The 25,002-nt window shown below is 36.7% G+C and overlaps 1 protein-coding gene across 1 annotated transcript; it reads right to left on the bottom strand.

Annotated features, from left to right (window-relative positions):
- Positions 1 to 17: 17 nt before the first annotated feature.
- LOC581020 (long-chain-fatty-acid--CoA ligase 1) lies at positions 18 to 24,685 on the bottom strand. Its single transcript, XM_030979893.1, has 19 exons — positions 24,305 to 24,685; positions 15,707 to 15,830; positions 14,894 to 14,961; positions 13,917 to 14,018; positions 13,327 to 13,426; positions 11,017 to 11,225; positions 10,281 to 10,332; positions 9,741 to 9,814; positions 9,045 to 9,122; positions 8,377 to 8,511; positions 7,469 to 7,554; positions 6,605 to 6,659; positions 6,153 to 6,248; positions 5,219 to 5,380; positions 4,709 to 4,825; positions 4,272 to 4,415; positions 3,645 to 3,746; positions 3,098 to 3,169; positions 18 to 2,709 (listed from the first exon to the last, which is right to left on the bottom strand). Exons 1-19 carry the CDS (start codon positions 24,371 to 24,373, stop codon positions 2,572 to 2,574), a joined length of 1,983 nt encoding a protein of 660 aa, XP_030835753.1. The 5' UTR covers positions 24,374 to 24,685; the 3' UTR covers positions 18 to 2,571.
- Between the last annotated feature and the right edge of the window lie 317 nt (positions 24,686 to 25,002).

Raw genomic sequence — 25,002 nt, 5'->3', positions numbered from 1 at the left:
CACCAAATAGACGTCTATCTTTTTTCTTTTCTTGACCAGAGCAAGATTTTATTAGAAATCCATTTGTTTCTTCAACAATACCCATTTTTGTTATAAAGATACCTAATAGTTATAATCATGACTGCAAAAATATATATTCAAACATGATTCTCTTTTTTACAAAAAGTTATTCAATATATAAATTTTTGTTGTACCAATTTATTCATATTTACCACATAATCAACATATTCATACCAACTAACTACACTAATTTGACATTCGCTCTACAAGAGAGCTCTGAACTTTAGATGTAACACAAAGAATGAAATACATCTAGAATAACAAAATGTAAACGACATACAAATGTTATTCTCTGAATATAAAACAAAAGTAAATAAATGCTTCAACTGAGAAGTTCAATTTTATTGATCGATAGTTAAAATGGAAATTTTGAAAATAGAATCTATGATTCTTTTCGTCAGCTGCCCAAGAGTAGGCTTTGAAAATGTAATATTAGTATATCATTTCATACGTTTATGAAGGCAATACACAATTATCTACAGCTCGATTATCGCACTGTTGCATGTGTATCTTTAATGAAAATAGATGGTACATTTTAATTTGTCTGGATTATATTCATAACTCGTCGATTAAAATTAAAGTGTTAGCGACGAAAATATTTAATTTGACAGGCTAGTTTATCATTGCTCCTTATCTTATTGCCAATGTGGTCATAAAACATTGAAACATTGAAATAATCAGATATATTTAATTCGATCAAAATGATATAATTGGAAGAAAAGAACATTCTTTATACTTGTTTAATTCGATCAAAATGATATAATTGGAAGAAAAGAACATTCTTTATACTTGTTTAATTCGATCAAAATGATATAATTGGAAGAAAAGAACATTCTTTAAACTTGTGTTTTGAAAAAAACAAAGTATTCATGTACCCTGTGAACGAGGTTTCCAAGTAAATACAAATACGTTACTCAACATTTAATCACTATTCGAAGAAAGAAAAAAAGATATCACCTCCTCTGTATGCAACTCGTTATAGAAGAAACATCAGAAACTAAATCATGAATAAAATTATTACATTGGAATAGCTTGGAAGACATAGGCATCATAAAGTTCATTTCAAGAATTATTGCTTTAATCCAGTGCATAAATGAATAAAGAATATGTAAATTAAACACAGTTTATAATGCGAAAGTGCTATACATATCACACATATCAATATCACACGTTCGTTGGAAGGTTCATAAAGCACCGATATGATGCTCTTGAGTACTGTTACGTTCGATGCAACATCCATCAAAATCTTGTACGAAAGTACAGCAGAACAAGACATTTTTTTGGAAACTCAATAGATAATGCAAACCAAAAATAAAGTAATGTAACATTACCCCGCACCAGAATGCTATAAAGATAAAATACTGTCATGATACTCACAAAACCGAGAACAAGAAATGGGTGGGATTACGCAATAAATTGAGCTGCTTGTGAATACCTTTTGTTACTATGTCTAGTGATTTCTGGTACTTTAAGTACACCTAAATGCCATCACACAAGACATCTAAAAGATGAAAACTTCCGAGATTTTGGTAAAATATCGCAGGTAATGAAGTAACAGTCGCAAGAAAGGTATCACAGGCAGTGTAGAATTCCAAGTAAATGAACTAATATCATATAGAGGATGACAAAACTAATGTAAACGATCTCTTTACAAGATATAAAGACGAATGAAGATCTCCTCCAATTCGTAGGGCTGACAGAAATGTCATAGGAGATGAGGAGGTTAAGATGGTATGGACATGAGGTTGGGAGAGAGGAAACCATTTACTACAGAAGGCAATGAATTAACAGTTTGCTGGTTCAAAACCCCGTAGTAGTCCCCTCAAAACTTGAAGGACGACATTATAGAGGATGAGTTTATAGTATCTGGCCTCGTCTAGATTGATGCTGAAGACCTTAAGGCTTAGAGAAGTGCCATTAAGGAAAGGAAACGTCCGACCCTACAGCGTGGAAAAGGGACGTTAATCGGTAATAATGATGGTGATGATGATGATGATGACAAATGCTTAAAGCCCAATATACGATGACCGATTTCTACCTGTCAAGATCATACAATGTACTATCACAATAGTTCTTTATTGAAGTCTCGTAAAAAGGTATTAATTTTCCATCCCTACCGCCATAGTAAAAGAATATAATGCATTTAAGATTAATATATAGATTAGTATTAAAGGGGAATGTACAATGACAGCACATCTAAGGTCTCTCTCTCTTATCAACTACAAGCACACTGATAGTCAACAAGTAGAAAAATACCCTGCCACGCCAAATGTTAACAATAACATTTCATATTCAAGAAACCACTTAAGAATAGCAAACAGCTATGAGCTTCTCTGACAGACTGCGTCATTAGGACAGGTAGTTCCTAGCACCTTTCCCTTCTTTTTACAGTCAAGGTGTGAAAACATATACATCATAAATCGTTTAGAATACACCGCTATTAAGTTGTGTTAAATTACACCATGTTAGCACCCTGTGACGTCATTATGACGTCATAATCGGTGAGGCAGTTTACTGTAATCTGGAATACATGTCGTCGATTTCGGGCTGGAATCTTTCTTTGATGGTGACCCGTTTGTTTTTCATGGTGGGTGTCAGGAGGCCGTTTTCAATACTGAACTGTTCTGGCTGCAGGGAAAAATCCCATACCTGAAACAAAATCGAGATAAAGACATTTCACAAATCAGACTCATTTCCAAACGTTACGCTGAAATCAAAGATATACTTAGATGTTAAAGTCTAATTTAAAGGAAAGCATGTATTACCGAAATAGTGCTTGAACCAATTAAACAACTGGAATAATTTGAATTGAACTTTGCAAGTTACATCGTATAGTCTCAAGTTCTCAATTTGCATAATTCAAGAAGTATTACAAAATCATTCTTTTTGCTGAAAAGTCTAGAAATGTCTTCATTAACAAAATATATAGATGAATAATAATAAATTAATAAATGTATAAATAAATAAAAAAATAAATAGATAAATAAATAAAGAATCATAAGTAGACTGTCATCTGGACCTTATCCACAAGTCTTACCTTCTCAAATCCACAGAGGTTTCCTGCTTTGTGGACATTGGCGAGTTCGGTTTTGATCGCTTCTCGTATCGCCTGTATTTAAGGACGGGCATAAAAAGAAAATCTTTTAGAGAGCTGCAGTTATCTCTAAATGTATCTACATAAATATGTTATTCGTTGGCAGCAATCATGTTATATTCATATTTTGTACATCATTACAAAATAGTGAACAGAGTAAATATAACCAAGATAAATATAATATATTGATGAACAAAAGTGTGGACAAAGAGGAAAATGTTTGAGAAAGCAAGATAGGATCAAGAAAGAAAAGAAGAGAAAAGATGAAAAGAAAAGGAAAGAAAGAAAAAGGAAAGAAAGAAAAGAAGAGACAAGAAGAGAAAAGAAGAGCATATTAACTAAGATGAGAGAAAACCTCTATGCGTAACAGGGTTAAAGTAATTGTTGTTTTAAAGATGACTCTTCAGTATGTATGTACTATGTTTGAATGTAATTAATCGTTCAGTCAAACTGTTTCTAGTATTACATCACCATGAAGTCAAAACATTACCTCGTTCTTGCATAGATCTTGCATCGATTCATTGATATTCTTGCCTTTGGCAATCCTCTGTAATTCCTCCTCATCTGGGACGATGATAGCCACGTTGGAAGCCTGTAAAAAAGAAAAAGGTTACAACTTATGATAAGCATTATAACTGTCAAAACTCTGTCAAAACCGTTCAATTTTCTTCTCATTATCTCACTATCCATTATCCCAACGCTGACATGACACGATCGCCCGAATCAAATAGATTCTTTCTCAAGAAGTAAATTGGGGGGGGGGGGGGTCGTAAAAGAGAATCACAAAGTTAATTATCTTCCAACAGAGTTACATTTAAATTCTATTCAACTTGTAAATAAATCATCATGACTGATCACACAAACTGTACCACAAAAGCACAAGAAACCTTCGCGAATTTCGCCAATGGTACCTTAATTGTTGTTATTACAACAAGGAATTTTGCAATGCAAGACCATTTCATGCCCCCAAATCGCTGTTGATTACATTTCATGACAGTTTCATCACTCGAGAAATTCTAGTTTTGCAGTATATGGTTGAGGTGAATTTTGAAAAGTTTGAAAGACATTATAAATGTATCTCCTTCCTTTTGGACAGGGTAGTTCTAATATCTTTTACCTTTAGACTTTCTCCATAGACGAATGCCTGAGCAATAAGGTTGCTTCGACTAAGGACAGTCTCGATCTTCTCTGGGGCCACATATTCTCCCTGCGCAAGCTTGTAGATGTGCTTCATTCGGTCAATAATCTTCAGCGTTCCGTTCTGCAATGAAAATAGTACATAAACCATTCTCTTTTTATTATTGAATCTTGTTCAAACGTATCTATTGCTTATAACTCGAACCATACGCCCGGCTTAAATCCAAATACTCAAAGAATGCATTAATAAAGATCAACACCCGTTCGAAACAAAGACTTTTTCCTGTCTTCAAATCCCTCCTTAGTTGCTATTACTGTAGTCATTATGGCCCGAATTCACAGAGGAGGTTTGTCGACAAACCTAGGTTTATCACAAACCTCCTTTGTGAATTCGGGCCTTTAAGTTTACAAACTTACTGGTAACCACTGTCCAACATCCCCAGAATGGAGCCAGCCATCAGCATCGATAGTCTCATCTGTTTTCTCCTGGTTCTTGTAGTACCCTTTGAAGATGTTTTCTCCTTTGCTGCAAACCTACGCTCGATGATTGAGAAAATAATAGACAAAATGAACACAATGTTAGTAATTTCACCTAGTATACCCTGACAGGCACAACTTGAACTGAAATGAGGCAAAATCAGTCCCAAGTATATCAGGTATCAAAGGAAACAAAGAGTGGGGTAATTATGTCTATCTATTAAAGCCCGTCTGCACAAGTTTGGCCAGAGAGGATTAGACCTCCCTGCAAGGTTACTAAGAGGTGATTATCTCATCAAATCAGCTCTCAATTAACATAAGAAAAATGGTATCGTGGCCATGGGGGACCAACAGGCACCGATTAGGCATTGTTTGCTATATAGAGGGCGCAAGTAGCTATAAGTAGTACAGTGGGGCTTTAAAAGCTTTCTTCTCAATCTTTTTACTTACCTCTCCCTTGCCTTCAGCGGCAAAGTAGCCCATCTCAGGAATGTCCACCACCTTCATCATGTTACACGGGAGAGGAGGACCTACGTGACCAGCCTGCGTCTCGCCAGGGACGGTACATGTAGTCGCTGCGGCAGTTTCCGTCTGTCCGTACGCCTCACTTATCTGTGGAATTTTTATAATTCAAATCTGGACTCTTGAAAAAAATGTGCTAACTTGCATAAAAGTGATCAAAATCGATTAGTTAGTGATTGAAACTGCGGACGAACTGATCAATCCAGACGCCCTAAGCCCACCGCACCGTATACGATATGACAATGATCCGATATGGAAATAATGTGCTATAGCATTTGATGTGAACAACAAAATTTGTACAAGATTTATGATGAATGATCTGATTAGTCAAAGAATTAATGGAATTTCAATGAATGTTAAGTTTCCATGGGGAGGATTAGCCAATTCGGCTAAAAAGGTGAGTGACGTCAAACCCAGTTATGTACCAGTAGTGCTAATTGTCTACGATTTGAAGCCGATTTGCGGCTTTTATACTGACTAGAGAGCTTAAATGCACTATCTAATAAAATTGAAATTCCTTCGAAAATCGGGTTGCAGTTGGATCGTTTAGAGTGCGGTGGGCTTTATTGTCGTTTAAATCATTGGAAAAATTCTGAACGAGTGCACTTGATAATAATCGTAAAGTTCAACCAATAACTTTGTCATTTTAGATTTAGAATAAAGATCAGACAATCGCATAAGATGATATATTTCATGTGAATGCAGATGGGGGAGGGGGCAAATTTGCAAGTTTGCAAATTAGTCCCGCATTTTCGAACAAGAAAAAAAAAAGAAAAGCTGTAGATAATATGAATGCAATGTATTCTACATCATTAAAATTAAAAGTGATGAAGGCTAATGGAGTGATCGATTGTCTGCTTACCTGAACACCTAACACAATCCGGAAGAACTCTAGCACTTCCGGTGCAATGGGTGCACTTCCGGTGATCATCCATTTGACTTTGCCTCCTAGCAATGCCTGAAAGAACCCCAAACACAGGTCAAAGTTGAATGAATTTATCCATTATAATTTATTCAATCGAGCTAGTAACTGATGATTATAAAAAAATCGCTAAATAAGTAGCTTATGCCCTTCCCCCTCCAGGTGCTCGGCACCAGTTGGGAAATGATCATGATTTTAAACTTTGACCTTTTGAAGAAACACAAGGGACAGATATTTTCATATCTCTCGGACACGAGTTATATATTCTGAAACAGAGTGAACCAATTCAATTAATCTCTGTAAGAACACAGTGACTCTTAGCGTTTCAATTCCCGGTTTTGCAAACATTATTTTTGATTTAGTCTGTAAAATCCTTAAAAAGCGATAATTACCTGAACCTTATTGAAGACAAGATAGTCACTCCATGTATCTGTCCTCAAGATACCTCTGGGTAGAGACAAGAAAGAGAGAGAGAGAGAGAGAGAGAGAGAGGGTGGGAGGGAAGGAGAGTGAAAAGAGAGTAAAAGAGAGTGAAAGAGAGAGAGAGAGAGAGAGAGAGAGAGAGAGAAAGAGAAAATATATTATGTCATTGAAAGCACTTAACAGATTCTCTGTGGTTAGTATCTGAAAAAAATACTCATTTAACTTGAACGCAAGATATAATGCACTTAATTAACAGGAAAGTCAATTAACTCCTCGTGTAAAACAAACAAAAAATCAAAACAAAAACAACAACAACGAAAATGTCTCACTTATGGTTTGAGAAACATCAGTATCTTGCAATATTTAAATGAACTTAAATATGATAATGTGAATTTAATCAGTCTTTAGCGATATGACCACATGCAGTCACAGAATCAAAACGTTTGCTTGCAGTGTGTGCACTCATTTATGTCTTCTCATTTCTTGACTCCTTGGTAATTGGGTAAATCGTAACTAGTCATGATCTATGTACAATGAATCAAAATTATATCAACAAGTGACACGCATATCAATATCACATATATTTATGTTTTCTTCCTTTTAAAAATGAATTGATTTGTAAATTTATACCAGTGAAAATTAGATTTCAGAATGACCATTACGTGATTAATTTCAATGTTCGTATATAGTGTCACTGCAAGCCATACCGAAGTTGCAACAACAAAACATGACGAAAATTGCTATCTTATCAAAAGTGAGTATTATCTGTCACTTGTGATTAAGAACATTTGTGTAAAGTAGGAGTTAGTCGTCCATTATGATGTCATACTTACTTCTGAGAATCTCCACTCTTGAGCCAGTAAGCCAAGTTGAAAAGATTTCGTTTGATGAAAGACGCTGAATTCACTCCTCCCATGATCTAAAACAAAAAGTAAATAAAATGATATTCTATTAGTCCAATCAACTTAAAACTGTAAATTAGATATTTGAGCAACAGAATTAAGCCCCCTTGGCAGAAATGTGCCCGTACGCCGATTACGTGCATACCACTGTATTTTAAACATGCGTTTTGGCTTTGAAGAAGTATCCATCCAAATTGTTTAGTAAATGAAAAATATATGATGACGCATTTCTCACAAAAGAATGGTATTTTGGGAGTAATTTTTTCGTTTCCCCGAACTGTGAGGACGAGACACATCAATGAAATTTAAATTAAAAAATAAAAATAAAATGAAGACCATTTTTTAAAGCTCTTTTAACATAGTGAGAAAAAAAGTCTATCTCATTTTCAGGTGCAGATTTATTGAAAAGGAGTTCCACAATACAATTTTTTAGAGGGGGCATATTCGATGTACGTATGCGACATTGGACTTTAGAAGCAGGGTGGGGTGGAGGAGCACGGGCTGGTTGTGTCCTCCCTGGGGGTGTTTCACAAAGATCCTAAGTTGAACTTATCTCTAAGTTGGACTTATTATGGAAAGCCGTTAGCATCTTTGAAAGTATTTTGTATAAACTATTTTAAAAGGCATAACATGTTGATTCAACTCATTCCTTTTTCTATTTTCAAGGAGATTTCATGTTCTTGATGTGGAATCTAAAATACTTGAATTTTCGCTTTTGAACATATTTTATATTAAGGCTACTAATGGCTCTTTATAATGTTTAAGTCCAACTTAAAGTTAAGTTCGACTTAGGATCTTTGTGAAAGACCCACCAGAAATCGGCTAGTGATTCAACCTACCTTATCATACAACCTGTTTGCCAGACGAGGAACACTAGGGAAGACATCTGGCTTCAAGACTTGCATATCATTGACCAGGGTTTTCACATCACCACGAAAGAACCCGACTGAACAACCGCGAAGAAACAACATAGCCTACATCAAAGACAAATATAAAAGAAATATAATGTAAAATAATTACCAACAACAAAATCAAGATAAATATTATTATTATTATTTGTATTTGTATTATTACTTATACCGCGCTTTTCCCATAAGGCCCAAAGCGCTTACAGTAAATGAAAATTAAAATGTCATAAATATACATGTTATAAGAAAAACTACTACAAACTGCAAAAAAGATTTGTTTTTGAGGCATTTCTGAAGATAATAAATGATAGAAACTGCCTAATTCTAAGTGGTATAAGGTAATATACTGTGAAGTACAAGGTTAATGTGCTTCAAAGTGAAATAACCTCACCGTGTGTACAATTTCAAAGAAAGGAGGGGGTTATGAAAGAAGACGACTGAAAAACATGAAGAACATCGTCTAGAATAGACACAAAAACGTCTGTAAGAGCTTGGTTGTGAACTCTTTGTTAACTGATATAGAGTTATCAACGTGGCTTCCACATATGCTGATGTTTCCACAATGATTTTATAAAAACAGAGATATGAGTTATACTGACCTCGAGCGTATGTTCATATGTGTGAGCTAGGGGAAGGTATGATATCGATACGGATCCAGGTTCACACGCGTGGACACGCTGTAGAAAAATAAGGCAGTAAAATAAAGATAAATACATGTATATACAAAATAACGACTTACATGGATCCCCAAAACATGTAAGCTGAATTGAATTATCATTACAAATGCTGATTGTGCCAGACTGCCAAACCATTCAAAGTCAGACATCAACGAGGCAATATTTAATAATGATGTAGATTGCATCGTTATGCTAAACCTTGATCGTAAAACTAATATTACTTTAGTAATTAGGCTTTCTTTTTGATTTTCGTGTAACGCTCATTATACATTTGATTTCTTCATTTTACTTTCAACTTTTACTCAATCTCAACAAAAATGCTGAGTAATGATAATCAACTTTTTCAAGTTTGTACGAAGTACGGGAAAATCACACAAGAAACATACCATGCTTGCGCAAGTACTCGTGTCCATAATATCTAAGTTTCCAAACGCTAAATCGAAATCATATTGTGTTTCAAACATAATCATCATAGCGGATATGAGAATATGATAAGGGCTGGAATCAAGACCCAATATGGTCTGCTTTAGGTAACACAAAAACGTGCAACATCGGGTGTACTGGCCTCTACAATACAAATAATTATTCAATGCAATACAGCTACTCAGAAATACTTACATTAATCAAGGAGTAAATAGCAGCGACATTAGCAACCAAATTCCTGTGCGTTGTCATGGCACCCTTTGGAACCCCTAAGGAATTAAAGAAAGAAAAATCAATAAAAGTATTATATGTGACGAAATAAATGACTTTTCATAAAGAAAAACGTTGCTCGTAATATCAGGATGGGTTATCACTTCCTTTTTATTGTGGACCCTGAAAGACCTTCAAATACCTTGCACGTCTGAGGGAAAAGTTTAATAAATTGCATTTACTATATCAAATAATATCACATTACTACCAAGGTAAGACCTTCCACTCCCTCTCCAAAAAACTACACTTACGGCATAAAAAACCTCATTATTATAGCATACAGGGAGCTGCTACGAACAGTGTAGTGGCCTTTGCCAAGGCCTTTGCCCCTCCAAATATTTGTATTAGCATAATAAATTGTTGTTGTGTCTAGACTGTAATAACTTAAAACAAATGGGATTTCTGTTGATGAGCTTGAATTATCTGGGCACAACAGTCTTCCTGTTTCAAAGATTATTAAGTTACCTGTGGTACCGCTCGTGAAGCGAATGACGGCCATGTCTTCAGGTTTACACGGCTAGAAACAAATAAAATAAAAAGGGAGATAATTTTTGTTGTTACAGCATTAGACAAAATAGAAAATAAATATTATTGTTATTACATCTGCAAAACACCCTCCAAGCCGCTAGCATAATGGTGGTATCATTCTCTAGATTTACATTATATCATTACACCATCAACCAATGCTACTTCTACAACTGCTGCTATATACATGTACTACTACTACTACTACTACTACTACTACTACTACTAATACTACAACAACTACTGCTACTACTCCCACTGCCACTGTAATTGTTCTTCTTCTTTTCCTTCTTCTTCTTCTTTGTTATCATCATCATCATCATTATCGTCGTCGTCGTCGTCGTCGTCATCATCATCATCACCATCATCATCATCATCGTCGTCATCATCATCATCATCATCATCATCGTCATCATCATCATCATCATCATCGTAATCATCATCTTCTTCTTCTTCTTTTCTTCTGTTTAATAATAATATTGAATATTTAGGAGCGCTAAAAAAAATAAGTACCATAGCGCTTACAAATACAAATATATTAAAAGAGGACAAAAATTTACAGTACAGGAAGTATATCACATAGATCATTCTTCTTCTTTTGTTTTTTTTTCTCCTTCTTCTTCCTTTTCCTGCTGCTATTACTGCCATCGAAATATTTCGGAGAAAAGTCAAATACCTTGGGATCTTGAAGATTGCTTTCACCCAGGGTTAGCATCTCCTCAAAAGAAATCACTTCAATGTTTGCTTCCTTCGCCTGACCTTTGACCTGATCGCTGATTGGTGAATCCATGATGACGATGTGAGTCAGTGTAGGCATTTTGTCGATTTGACTAAGCAAATTAGAAGCTTTCTCTAAATCATCCACCACAATCAGTTTCATGCTTGCTGAAGGAATAATAGAATAATAATGATAATAATGATAATAATGATAATGATGATGATGATGATACTGATAGTAATGATAATAATAATAATAGTAACAATAATAATAATAATGATGATGAAAATAACAACATTAACAGCAATAATAATAATAGTAGTAATAATAACAATAATAATAAAAATACTATTGATAATAAGCATAAGAAGAAGTATGATGATGATGATGATGATAATGGTGGTGATGATTGATAATGATAATAAATTAAATAATAAGAAAGAAAGAAAAAGAATAAATTTAATAACCATCAGCCCAGAACAGAAAACCGGAGTGTTAATGGCTAGACGTAGATTAATCATTTTCAGTAAAGTGAAGCTCTCCCCCCCCCCTCGTATTTCACAATGAAAAGGTGACGAAAAGGGGAAAGAGAGAGAGAGAGAGAGGGGAGAGAGAAAGAGAGAGAGAGAGAGATGACAGAAACAAATATGGAAATACCCTTTTCTACACCCTTCCCTTAATTCAATGGCCTTGTTAGTTCGCATTATAATTAAGACCCATGCCCCCACCCCATGAAGTCAGTCCCCCCCCCCCCCCACCTTAATGGCTGGACCAACTATGCCACTCCTTATTTTTTATTGATGTTTTTCATTCAGATTTATCATTTTCAGTACCAGTAAATCTACCCGTGGCATTAATCTTCGAATTATTTTCGGCTCTCTTGTGGTTTTTTTCTCCTACCCCCCTTTATTGTATTATTTTGAACATAATTTCATGCTCAATAGACTGCTGTTATTCATGAAAAGGAATCTACAATGGAAAAGCTTAGCTTTGGACTAGATTTCCTCATATTTCACAACAAATTATATTTGTCTAATTTTAGTTAAAATACCATGCAATTGTATATATTTATATCTCCATATGTTAATTCAACTGTATTTTAAAATTTCATTACCTGATATTATTGTAAGTATTTTTTTAATCACCTATTGAGGGAACAATTATTTTCGTTCTTATTGTTTATTCCAATTGATTTATGTGATGAATGTGAATGCAAAATGTGAGATAAAAATAAACCAAAACTATAACAGCAACACACGGAAGTCATGTAGTGCATTTCAATAGTTCGTTGACGTGTAGTATTTCAGTCTGAAGCAGACTAGTATTACGAATACGATATCATTGTGTAAAATTCACCACAGCAGGAATAGAGGATGTTGGTAATAGTTTCCAAAAACTTCCTCTGTAAATTGAAACCAAGGTAAAAATCGCAGGGTGGTCATTACGTTTTCTCAATGAAATGGAAGTGAATCAAAAGCATACACAAATTGTATCCTTGTTCAAATGGTGAACACAGATAGACGATGTGAAAGCCACGTTTAAAGGAGCAGTCCACCCTTACCAATTACTAGAGGGCCACGAAAGTATAGGAAAATGCGAGATTGAAATGTATTTGAGGAAAGTTTGGGGATGTTCAATAAGTTTATAAGTAAAAGAAAATGCGATGATGGATAAAGAGAGTTATGGTTTTTAAATACAGGGGCAAATGTGGTAAATATCTTCCCTGCAAAAAGAGTGAAATATAAAACGTTTTTTACCGGGAGCTTTTAAGGGTAAAACTTTGAATAATGTGTTCAATTCTTCTTATACTTTCAACGCTGCTGCTGCATTTTAACGTGTAAATGAGTTTGAGTTCGAGTTGAGTTCGAGTTGAGTATTTTCTGGTCCCATTTATCCTTTCAATGTTAAACATTCACATTTGATTGTTATATTGATGTACTTTTTGTTTTGGATAATAAACTTCAAACTCAAACTCAAACTCAAACTCAAATTCAAACTCAACTCAATCAAAGTAATTTGAAAAGAGGACGACCTTTCCCTTTAAAGATCGTCACCACTACTGGGCCAGAAGGGATTAGACCACATAGAGAGCCATCGAGGTCACTGTGACAGGTGGCTATCTCATTAACTCAGCTCTCATTTAACATAAGAAAAAGAGGATCATGGGGGACCAACAGGCACCGATTAGGGAAGTTTTCTATATAGAGGGAGCAAGTAGCTACAAGTATGGCAGTGTGCCTTTAAGATGTATAAGATGACCTAACTTACTGAGGTTGATGATGTACTCGTAGCCTTTGGGTCCTAGTGTGCTGTACAGAGGCGCTGTTACCATAGAGAAGGTCATACATCCGAGGTCAGATATAACCCACTGATATCCACACATAGAGATAAAATACAAAAACGAAACCAAAAATATCATATTACATTGTCATGTAAAAGCTATCCGTCCCATTCCAAGCCCAATCCGAAAGATGGTTCATGCAACGCAATTCCTTGCCATGGTTAAAATGCTTCGCTATAAAAATCGTTCCATTTACACTTTACGACAAAAAGAAAGTGTACACTATTCATAGTTAGGATTTACATATAAATATTTAGTATAAGCTCATTTATATCATATATAAAAATAAACGTAAGTTAATCCTTTTACAATAGGAATCATACAATACACATGAGTGAGCATAGTCATTTCACAATAAATGAGTCTCTGAAACAATGGGGGAACGCTGAGTTTGTATAGCTTCCCTGCAAAAATGAAATCAATCAATGAATTTGCATTTTAAAAAAATTGATTCAAGTCAAATCAAATTCTAAACAAATCAAAATATTGGAATCAGAAAACGGAATTGAAAACAAACCTCTGGTCGATTCTGACTGAATATTCCAATCGTTGTATCATTGGAAGGCGCAAACCCCTTTTGAACTAAAGCGGAACCGAAGAAATGGGCCTTCGTTCGGACCTATAGGATAGGAAAGATGAGAAGAAAGATGATAAGAATGCTATCCTGGTTGACGAATATACTCCTTCACATATCTGGGTGTAATATCATGCTATGAAATGAGAAATAAAATAACGCAGCAGTCTCAAAGAATGTTTTTGTTGCTGCCGGCATTGCCGACAAATTAACTGATAAACAGATAATAACGTTTTCACTACAATGACACGGCTCAGTCGCAGGAATAAACTCTTATGTATTTGATATTTGATGTTTTGCTTTAAATAATGGTTAAAGCCTTTGAAATATATTGCTGAGCAAGATAGAAAGACAGGAATAAAAAATGAACATTGCAATGATGAGGATTTAGATAATACTAGCGATATATTATTAATTATGCAATATTATGACATGAAATATTACTTGCATGATATAAATGCGAATGAACAAGTTAACAGAGTAAGGGGATACTGTGGAAGGGGACAAAAATCTTCTGTTTGCGTCGCACCAGTTTCCTTTTTTGTGTGTTTATTTCGTTTATGCCATTTAATTGGGGGAAGGATATGTACCCGAAGTCCCGAACAATTTTCCATCCGTACCACCCGCTCACACACTTAATAGTTGTAAGGCTTAAACAACAAAAAAAAGTTGTTGTATTGCCATTAAAATTTACGGTCGGCTTCGAATTCAAGTTTTTTTTATACAGACCCCCTTTTTTCTTCGGTTAGGTGAATTCTTGGGGAATGGTGCATTCATGTGTGAGCGCACGCACGCACGCACACACACACTCACAGGTAAAATATCTAAAACATCCAGATAATCTGGACTAACCCCATCCCCCCCCCCCCCCTGTATCTACGACCTGCACTGGTCTTCAAAGATGAAGTCAAGAGACTTACCTGACTGTATGACATCCATTGGTATGGTGAATTACCATCTGGTCTCCATCCCAGGCACGACCCATCATCTAAGAAACAGGTAACAAATAAACGTAGTCAGAAATGATATATTACAGAAATATTAAAAAAGTTGTGAATATAAACAAATTTTGATTGAAGAAACAGCACTAAGCCCGAAAGAATTTGATAAAATGTATATCAAAAACCACTAACTTTTCACTCATAGCAAGCTACTATCAGAAAAAATTAATATCTTGGTGATTTGAAGCATCTCAAATCTCTTTCCCCTCCCCCCCCCCCCTCTCTCTCTCTCTCTCTCTCTCTTTCCTTTTCTGTATATTTATATTCTAAGAGTCTTGTTCAGATATAGCTAAGTAAGTCGCAATTTTTTCATTTTTTTTAATGTTAAAAATGAATGCCAACTGCGCACAACAAATATTCACTGAGCTCTGTGTTAAAAGATAAAGAAATATGACGCGTATTACATTTTACGTTATCGGAGAATCGAGTTGAAAAGAGCCATACTAAAGCTTTGCACTCATCTGAGTAAAACACAAGAATGAAACAGAAAGCCCTTATAGAACAATATAAACGAAACTAAAAGGAACAAAGCGCGAATATCACGAGCTCTTTAACTTTAACGTTATCATTTTAAAAAACCGCCGTGGTTTTTCGCGTCATATCTAAACGAGCCTTTACGACGAAAGTGCAAATCATACTTGAAACTAGCTATGATTTTATGTTTGTTTAGTCATTTTCATACAATACTTCGTTTTATTTAAAAAAATAAAAGTCATTCAAGAAATCTCTTACTTGATACCCTTTCTCCTCTTAGGAATCCTTCATAAAGTGTGGAGACGTCATCATAGAGTTTGCTGATGGTATATTCTTTGTTGCCATAGTCACAGAGGGTTGAGACGTGGATACGTTCTTCTCCCTACAGTGAGGAAAAAAAAAGGAGCATAGATCTAAATTCTACATTCTTCTTACTAGGTTTGCCTTCATCAGCTCGAGATTGCCTGATAGCCCGCTATTTCTTATTTGGGAAATAAACCAGAAGTTACAAATCGCGTTTTCATCAGCTCGAGATTCACCTCGAAACTCGAGCTCTAGAAATTAGCTCGAGATATTTGGCTCAGATCAGCGTTCGCGCATAGTGCGAGTCTTCGGGCTGGTGAGGACGCACCTGACAAAATATAGCGGGATATTTTGCAAACCAGCTTAAGATATCTTAGGATGATTATCTCGACCAAGATAATTGCAACTGCGGGCTGATGAAGACGCACAAATAAGCTGGTTTATTTGCGATTGGGATAGTTAAAATAGCTGGTTATTTGGCAATCTCGAGCTGATGAAAACAGGCCTATATACTGAAACCAAATGCTGCATATCCGCAACATGGTATGGTATCAAATGAAACACAGTTCATTGACTTCCATTTAGGCTATTGGTCATAAAATTTAGTGTCCATATAGGTGCTTGAGAATAACCCGGAAATATCCAGAGATTAACAAAGGAATGAATGAAACAGTGATTTATCGTGGTATAGACCATTATACCAAAGTATCTCTTTGATTATACGGTATACCAAGCTAGTACTGAAATGAAAATAGACGGGGCTGAATGTTGGATTCACCTTAAACTTTGCAGGGCCCTCAGGATGATCAATGTTTATACTTAAGAGGCTACCCTGGGTGAATGTGATACGACCGTATTATTATCATATATACCTTTTTGTCGATGGATTGAAAAGAAAAAAGAAATATTTCTGAACGAAAAAAAACCCTCGCGCGAATGAACCTTTTTCACCGTGTCCCACAGCGAGAATATGTCAATGTTTCCAGATGCTTTTAATTCATCCATGTGAATAGTTGTGGTTACTAGCGTTTATATCTAATATATACTGTTTTGCCGTATGGCTCAGTCGCGCCCTATACGTCATGGCTGCGTCGATTATGTAAGGGAATCCACACACGCCTTTTCATCCCCTTCTCTAGATGTTTCTTCTGGAGCCAAAATTACACCAAAATGGTATTTGTCTAGATTTGGAGACGTGCATGCATTGTGCTCTCTGCGCATTATACGCAAGAACATTAAAGCATATAACGAGAAAAGAACTACAAAAGATTCTATCGGAAACTATTTTCGCAACAAAGAGGGCCAAATCGCAGTGATAAAGCTTCTGCCCCCCCCCCCCTCCCAAAAAAAAGAAAGTTGTGACAAAACTATTGCATCATTGGCGGATTAAGGGTGGCGGCACTGGTCAGCCCGTATCCCGTTTTTATCTCCAAGTTGCATACCTTAAGTATTCAATCCCTAAATCCCCCCGATCTTTTACCAACTTCTAACCAAAAAGCATTAACAATAATTAACGGATAACTTATTTCTTTGCTTAATAGTAAATTAGCGCTGAAAAAAATGTGACACCCTCTTTCATTCTTCTCTGAGATAAAAGTTCGGACCGTTGTACTACCCCCATTTTTACCAAAATTATGGATCCGCCCCCGTTTCTGATCGATGTGGTAATTTCAACTCCACTCTGAATGGGACTCTAGACAATACAAATAAATACTTGCAAAAAATGTTGCTCTTAACAAATGACTCCCAGACGGCCTGTTCGCCCATTATGGACATAATCGAAAGATTACAGTTGGGTAGCTAGCTTCATTGTGTATTTCCCGGCAGTATGGAAATTGTTAGGGCTCTGTCATATTTTTTGGAGTGATTTCATACCTGAGCAATGTTGTAAATTACATTGCAAGTTGTTGTTCAGGGCGGGACAATAAAGGTCATGCATTAACACGAGGCGGGAACAAAATAATGCCACGTGAGAACCGGACAGGAAGAAAATATAGCATTGTTACGACCATGAACTTGGATGAAATAATGCCAATTATTCCCTCATTCCTGCCTCACCACTCATTTCCATTTTTTCCATAGTCCAAAAAACAACGAAATAACAAAACAAGAGAGATTTTTTCCTGTTCTAGCATTTTTAGGGCTAAAATAGCCTTTGTAAGGTCATAGGAAATTGTTTGAGTTTTGACTATTATGTGGAGTAAAGAGCATGATTTTAGGTAATACTACAAGAAAGTAAAAATATATTATTATACAGTTCGTCACATTCTACGTCGAAATTTCGAAGTTAGACTAAATAGCGCAGCCCAGTTTGCAAGGTGATCGAATATCAGTATCGACGGAATAGGTAGGCTACTGAATGGTAAGCGCTGTGAAAGCTAACTCAACAATAACAACAATAGCAACGGGGGTGAAACAATCGGGGTGTAGTGAAGAAAAGATTCATTATCATTAACAATCAAGATATAACGACGAATATATCCACTCAGCTATACTCATCCCAAACGCACACCCTTTTTTACCGAAGGATATAACTCTATAAACGTTGACCGACAACCCAATCAAGGTCACAATTATCAATGTCACAGTTATCTTAATCCTTCTTAGAATATGATAGGAGGATAATCATATCACTCTAACAAGTGTGTTACGTAATCAATTACTGCACTGTACTCAACCTGTTATCATTCCTGTTATCAACCGTTAACTGCATGACCTCCATTATACATGGATTACAAGATATTAGATACCAGTTTTCTCTCTCTTTTTTTTCTTTTAACTTGCTAAAACTATTTGAAACTTGAAAGGTATTATTAATTTATGAGCTTAAAAAGAAAAAGAGTAAACTGGACTACAAAACATTTATTTTATACAGTGACTTTTAAATTCATCTGGATATCTCCTTTATAAAAAATATACGATACATGACCCGAGGACGAGGGCTCTGCGGTAAATCTCCTTCATGAACCACATTCTTAATTTCGGGGAATAGTGGTTTATTTATTTGACTCTGAATCCAGGGGTTGAGGGTTCGAATCCGAGCCCGAAACTAACGTCTTTTGGCAAGGTATTAATCAACATTTGCCATTCTCCACCCAGGTGTAAATAGGCACCTGACAATTTCTGGGGGACTAATAATTTCAAGGGCCTCATGAAGAACGCAAGTGATGCTGATGAGGCTTTATTGGGTAAACAATTATTACCCATCATACCTCAACATGACCCTAACCCTAAAACCTAACCTAACATCCCTAGCTCAGTAGTACCTTTGACAGAAAAAAAAGGCTGGAGGAAGAGCGTAGAGCGATCGTCGAGTCATCCTAATAACATTTCTTAAGTCTTATCCCTATCGCAGCACTATTAATGTTCTTTGGCAACCCCTTTGGCAACACGTTAATCTCGATTTTCAAAGGAAGAATCTCATTGTTCCTGTGCATGTGACTTTGTAAGTAAACAAAGAATGTAAGTCCTTGCACTGTACACTGATAATCATTACGAATATTAAAAATTAAACACTTGAGATCAGAGAGAGAGGGAACATCGTCCCTTTGGCCGGTTGTTGATGCAAATGGATACCGAATCAATCCGAGTTAGATATCAATTGCTATTCCGAACATAATTTGTTTCCGTTTTCCAGTTTTTCTTGTCAGAGAAAGTGTTAGCCCAAAGTGCACACCTAAGTTTTTCCCCCCATTTTGCTCGTCGCAGAAGATTTGGACTTGTGCCCCCCCCCCCGTCCCCCTCCCCCCCCCCCCCCCCCCTCCCAGCTACAGAACCCTGGAGCCGCCAATGGCCCACTTTCTCGTATGGATGGACAGGGGTCCTGTGAGACGGGTTAGAATTAGTCCTGTAAGACCAGGTATGATGGATGTTCGCTTGTTTCGAACAACCTACATATCGATAAGGATGGATCTAGAGAACATTTTCAATGTCAAAACATAATCGATAAAATGTTAAAAAGTAACCTGAGCAGCGTTTTAGGAAAACGTCATAAGTACAAGTTCGCCAATAACCTATGGAAACTGGTGTATTAAATTTAACACGCGTTTCGAAGGGATGTCGGTGAACTTGTACTTAAGACAGTTTCATGAACCGAAGCCCAGACATCGAAAGAAACTTGCGAAGTCAGATGATAAGTAATCCATCAGTTTCTTAATGGCCTATAAGTTCAACTAAACTATCAAAGATTTGTTTCATTACTGTAACGATCTGCTCAACAAACAGTACAATGTCAATGAAGTGAAACAAGACCGACAATGGGACAGATATAATTCGGTTGCTAAGATCTGTAAGCTTGAACGCGAGTCAATGCGAGGACATTGAAACCACTCAGGAGTCAGTGGCCATGCGTATTGCATCATAATTCGCTGACACCAAATTTGACACCAAATGACCAGTCAATACAATGTGTCTGTGTGTGTGTGTAAAGGTCTCGGAAGCAGCGAACCCATGGTCCCACCAGAGAAATACTCCAAATTGCTTTTATCTCGAGGGTGAGGGAAATTTGATGTAGAATTAAATTCCATACGGTGGTAGGCTAGGGCACAGTACATTACACAAGGGCTGTCTGTCGTAAAAGTGAAGTCCACTCTTGGTGACTAACAACCTCTGTTATTGGGTAATCACCAGAATGGTGTCAAATTCCCCCTGAAAATAAACTACAGTCCGTCGTTGAGGCACTAATACAGAGGAGAGTGACAGCCCCATTTAAAATATCCAACGGCAGATCTGTTTTTGTTGGCGGAAATAAACTGGTGTTCGCAAAGAAATGGCATTCCTCGTACACAATGACTTAAGTTTGTGATGCAACAAAACGTTTAGAATACTGGGAAATTTGTCGGTCAACTTTTTTTAAAAGAAAAAAGCGGTACGGCAGTGATCCAAAATTTCATCCGGGTTTTATTTCTATACAGACATAGGCCCGAATTTTGTAGACAAACCTAGGTTTATGTGCGTCATATGACGCGTTTTGACGCGTTTCAGACCAAGGTTTGTATGAACCAGTGATCCAAAATTTCATCCGGGTTTTATTTCTATACAGACATAGGCCCGAATTCACAAACGAGGTTTGTAGACAAACCTAGGTTTATGTGCGTCATATGACGCGTTTTGACGCGTTTCAGACCAAGGTTTGTCTGAACCTTGGTCTGAAACACATCGAAACGCATCATATGACGCACATAAACCTAGGTTTGTACTTTGTCGACAAACCACCTTTGTGAATTCGGGCCATAAGAGTTCGATTAGGTTTTAGGTTAGGTTTATGTTTTAGGGTTGAGTTGTATAGTATTAGGTCCATGGTTGAGGTTATACGTTCGGTTAATGTAGAAAATAAATTAAATCGCGGAACATTTTGTCACAGGAGAACATGTCGTAGAAGCTGTATCCCCATTCCTTCCAAATATGCCTGTGAAGTCTGGGACGCCATCGATGATCGATCGATGATATAGGTCAAAAACCACACCATTAATTTGGTCTGTGGATCCTGGACAGGAGTAGTAGTATTTATTACGCTAGTGACTGCTCTAAGGGATTGCTGTCTCGGAATGCTTCCGTTGGATAAGATAGATAATTTATTCCTAATTACCAATGGTCACTTTTGATTAATACTTGTTCTCTTGATACAGAAACCTGGCAGGGGAGATAGATACTTCGTATGTTTGCTGATGTTGTGAATGGCATTCAACTCGACCTGCTTTTGATGTTAAACTTACAAACTCTCTCACCTAGTTAACGACTGAACAACTTGGGCCCCGTCTTACAAATAGTTGATATCAATCGCAACTATGTATATACATAATTAAGAGATAGGAAACTGCAAACTTGCGATTGATGGGAGGACTTGCGATTGATTTGGATCAATTGCAACTCTTTGTAAGACGGGACCCGGGTCTAAAATATATGGCATTAAGGAGAAAAGGGTCATTTATGTTATAGGGGAGGGGCACATGGCCCCTGTAGGTCTAGAGAAAAATTCAACAAGCAAGCAAGCAAAATAATGATACTACTACTACTACTTCTATACTACTACTACTATACTACTACTACTATTTCTACTTCTACTACTGATTATGATGATAACAGAGAAAATGATTAATCAATAAGCTTATTATTAATAGCGTCTAATTCATCAGAGCAACTTCGTACCACCCCTTTAATAATTGGCGATCTGATTTAAACACCACACAATACTGGGCGTTTATAATTATAAATAATACAGGTACCGTTATCGTAGGCCGGATGGGCGAGATCGTTTCGTGTTTTAAAGTCACTGAGTAGTCGGCTCTCATGGGGAATTCGACACCGTTCGGGTGTTTACCCAATAACAGGTGTTGTCAATCACCAGGGTTAGCCTTGAGTTTTATGACCATTGGACCTTATGTAATGCTTTGATTTGCCCGAAGACTCTCGAGCTCTCCGAGAGATTAGGGGGTAATTCTTGACTGGACTATGGGTTTGCTGTGTGCAAATTTGTACCCCATTAATGGTATTTCCACCAAGTCTGGTGTCAGCGAATTATGGCCTTCTGCACATGGAAACTGGCGATCCAATCCCTTTAAGTACTCCAGGAACAGCCAAATAGGCAAATGAATATTATACACCTGTGCTATTACCTAACCAAGTACTATTACCTAACCAAGTGAGATATGATCATGGTAAAATCACGGGTGTTATCACGCTATCATACAGACTTCCAGTTTAACACAATATAGATGCGATTATGAATACAAAGGAGTCTTTTAACAATCGATTTCCCTCTAGGAGATAGGCACTGCAATCAAAATCATAGATTTTCAAGTCCTATTTAAGGCAGTTTCGGTTAATTGATAAATTGAACGGGAGAAAGGCAGAGATATTACGTGTAATGAAATGTTCACAAGTATTGTTCACAAGTTTTTTGGAATGTATATATACACGTAGTTTGTTCGTATGTTAAAGGGCCCAAACAAAAACCGGTATATATGCTGATTGGGCTACCCTTTTTTAAATATGTAAAATAAATAAATAAAAATAAACCTACTAGTAGATTTTAAAACTGTAAAGAGACAGACGCACCTAGAGAAAACGAAATACATCCTTATGGTGTAAAATAGACCCATCATGAACAATGAACAGATAGAGATAGAAACGGAGAGATAGAGATAGAGAGGGGCAACAAGAAAGAGAGATAGAGAGAGAGAGAAGGAGAGAGGGAGGGAGGGAGGGGAGGGGAGAGAGAGAGAGAGAGAGAGAGAGAGAGAGAGAGCATGGGGGGGGGGGCTAGGGAGAGAAACAGACAAACAGTGAGAGTGTGAGAGATATAATACAGACAGACAGAAAGAGAGGGGAAAGAGTGAGAGGGGGAAGAGAAAGAAATATAAAGAAAGATATAAAGAGATAGATATAGACACTCTGACAAATATATAGATATACATGTATAGAGATATAGGGAGAAAGGGAGAGGGGTAGAGAGAGAGAGAGAGTGAGATATATATATATATATATATATATATGTATATAGATTGACATACGAATACATAGATATAAATGTGTAGAGATAAAAAGAGAGTCAACTGAGAGAGAGAGAGAGAGAGAGAGAGAGAGAGAGAGAGAGAGAGAGAGAGAGAAGAGAGAGAGAGAGAGAGAGAGAGAGAGAGAGAGAGAGAGAGAGAGAGAGAGAGAGAGAGAGAGAGAGAGAGAGAGAGAGAGAGAGAGATGGGGTGGGATGGGGAGGGTGAATCTTTGACCCAATCTAACAGCCGTTTGCGGGTTACTAATCAGCGGTCAAGGATATGTATTGATGACTAGACAAAATATCCTATTTGATAAACACAATAGATAAATCCTCGTCACAAACCATTATCTTTGAAATTTTACACTGTTTCACAATGATCTCTTAAAATATGGTCCACAGTCCACACCCGAAACTGTTACACCAAGTTCTCATATCAGTTCTAATAACATCAAACACTGGATATGTTTTGATAACATTAGGCCTACACTAAGAAATGTGATATTCAACATATTCAACAATATTCGACGCTGGTGTAGTTAATCTGGCATATAGGGAATAGTGCTATAACCCCATCCCTTTTTTTTTTCTTTATATACGCCCACTGAGAACGAGAACATCAAAAGTCAACAGTATAGCAAGGCAATGAGAGTAAAAATATACGGGTATATTTCACTTGGGTAAATTATGCATTTTTAATGAACATGTTCTTAAAAATGCATTAAAAAAATCAATCGATTAAAAATCTGAAGCAATGACGTATTATTGAAATTTGAGTACATTATATGGACAATTATACATATCCTTAGCTTGATGATGATGAGGCTCAACGTAGATACTATAATTTAGATGTATACAAGGACGTATATGTGGAGCTTGTGAATGAATGATAGCGCGTGGGAAGTTAACGAGTGTCCCATTTACACTATATTCACGTGCAAAACAAATTTGCATCTTTCGAAGTATGAATAACTGCGTGAACCAGGCCATATTATTACATTCTACACGCTGTAAATTCACACCACTGTCATTAAAAAAAAGCAAATCAGAATTATACTCACATCCAACACGATAGACTGTCGATCAAGATCAACAATCTTCCGTGCACTTGGGTTGATCTGTTCAGTCATGGTTGAAATATACCACTGTTTCCAAACCTGTAAAAGCTCCTGCGGATTCAAATTTACCACGGCACTGTGTCTGTCACGACGCCAGAAAACACGAATACTCTCTTTGCAAGCTCTATTTTGTGTCAATGGTTTAGATGAACAGGATCAACACGACGATACAAGCAGCGATCCTCTCTCTCTCTCTCCGACTGATATACAAATGTATTTATCTTCAATTGGTAGTGAACGCTGTTTGAGTGTGCCGCAGATACTGGCATGTAACTATACCAAGCCAGACAGAATCCGATTAGTACAACTTGCAGCCCGCACGCAGCGTGGGGCTTTGGTCTCTACTTGAATGGGAGGGACGTCATACAAAACTCACTGAAGCATTATTTGGGGACTTCAGTAAAAAAGAATTCCTGTGTGAGTGCAATAAAAGGAGAGATAAATAGACGTCGTTCTATTTAATCGAACGTCCTTCGTCCCTTTCAGAATGTGCATTTCCAAGGAATGCGTATAAAGACGCAATCGTTGGTAGTAATGGTTAGGTAGAGTTTATTGGAGCACAGGGTTAATCTTCCACAAGGTCCATCTGGGTATACTGATATACTGGGGTTTGCTGGTGGACCACTTCACCGGGGTTTCCC

This window comes from Strongylocentrotus purpuratus, unplaced genomic scaffold (assembly GCF_000002235.5).
Source record: "Strongylocentrotus purpuratus isolate Spur 01 unplaced genomic scaffold, Spur_5.0 spur5_scaffold_10, whole genome shotgun sequence".
Lineage (NCBI taxonomy): Eukaryota > Metazoa > Echinodermata > Echinoidea > Camarodonta > Strongylocentrotidae > Strongylocentrotus > Strongylocentrotus purpuratus.
Note: the sequence above shows the minus strand (reverse complement) of the source record. Positions and strands in the feature narration are given on the sequence as shown.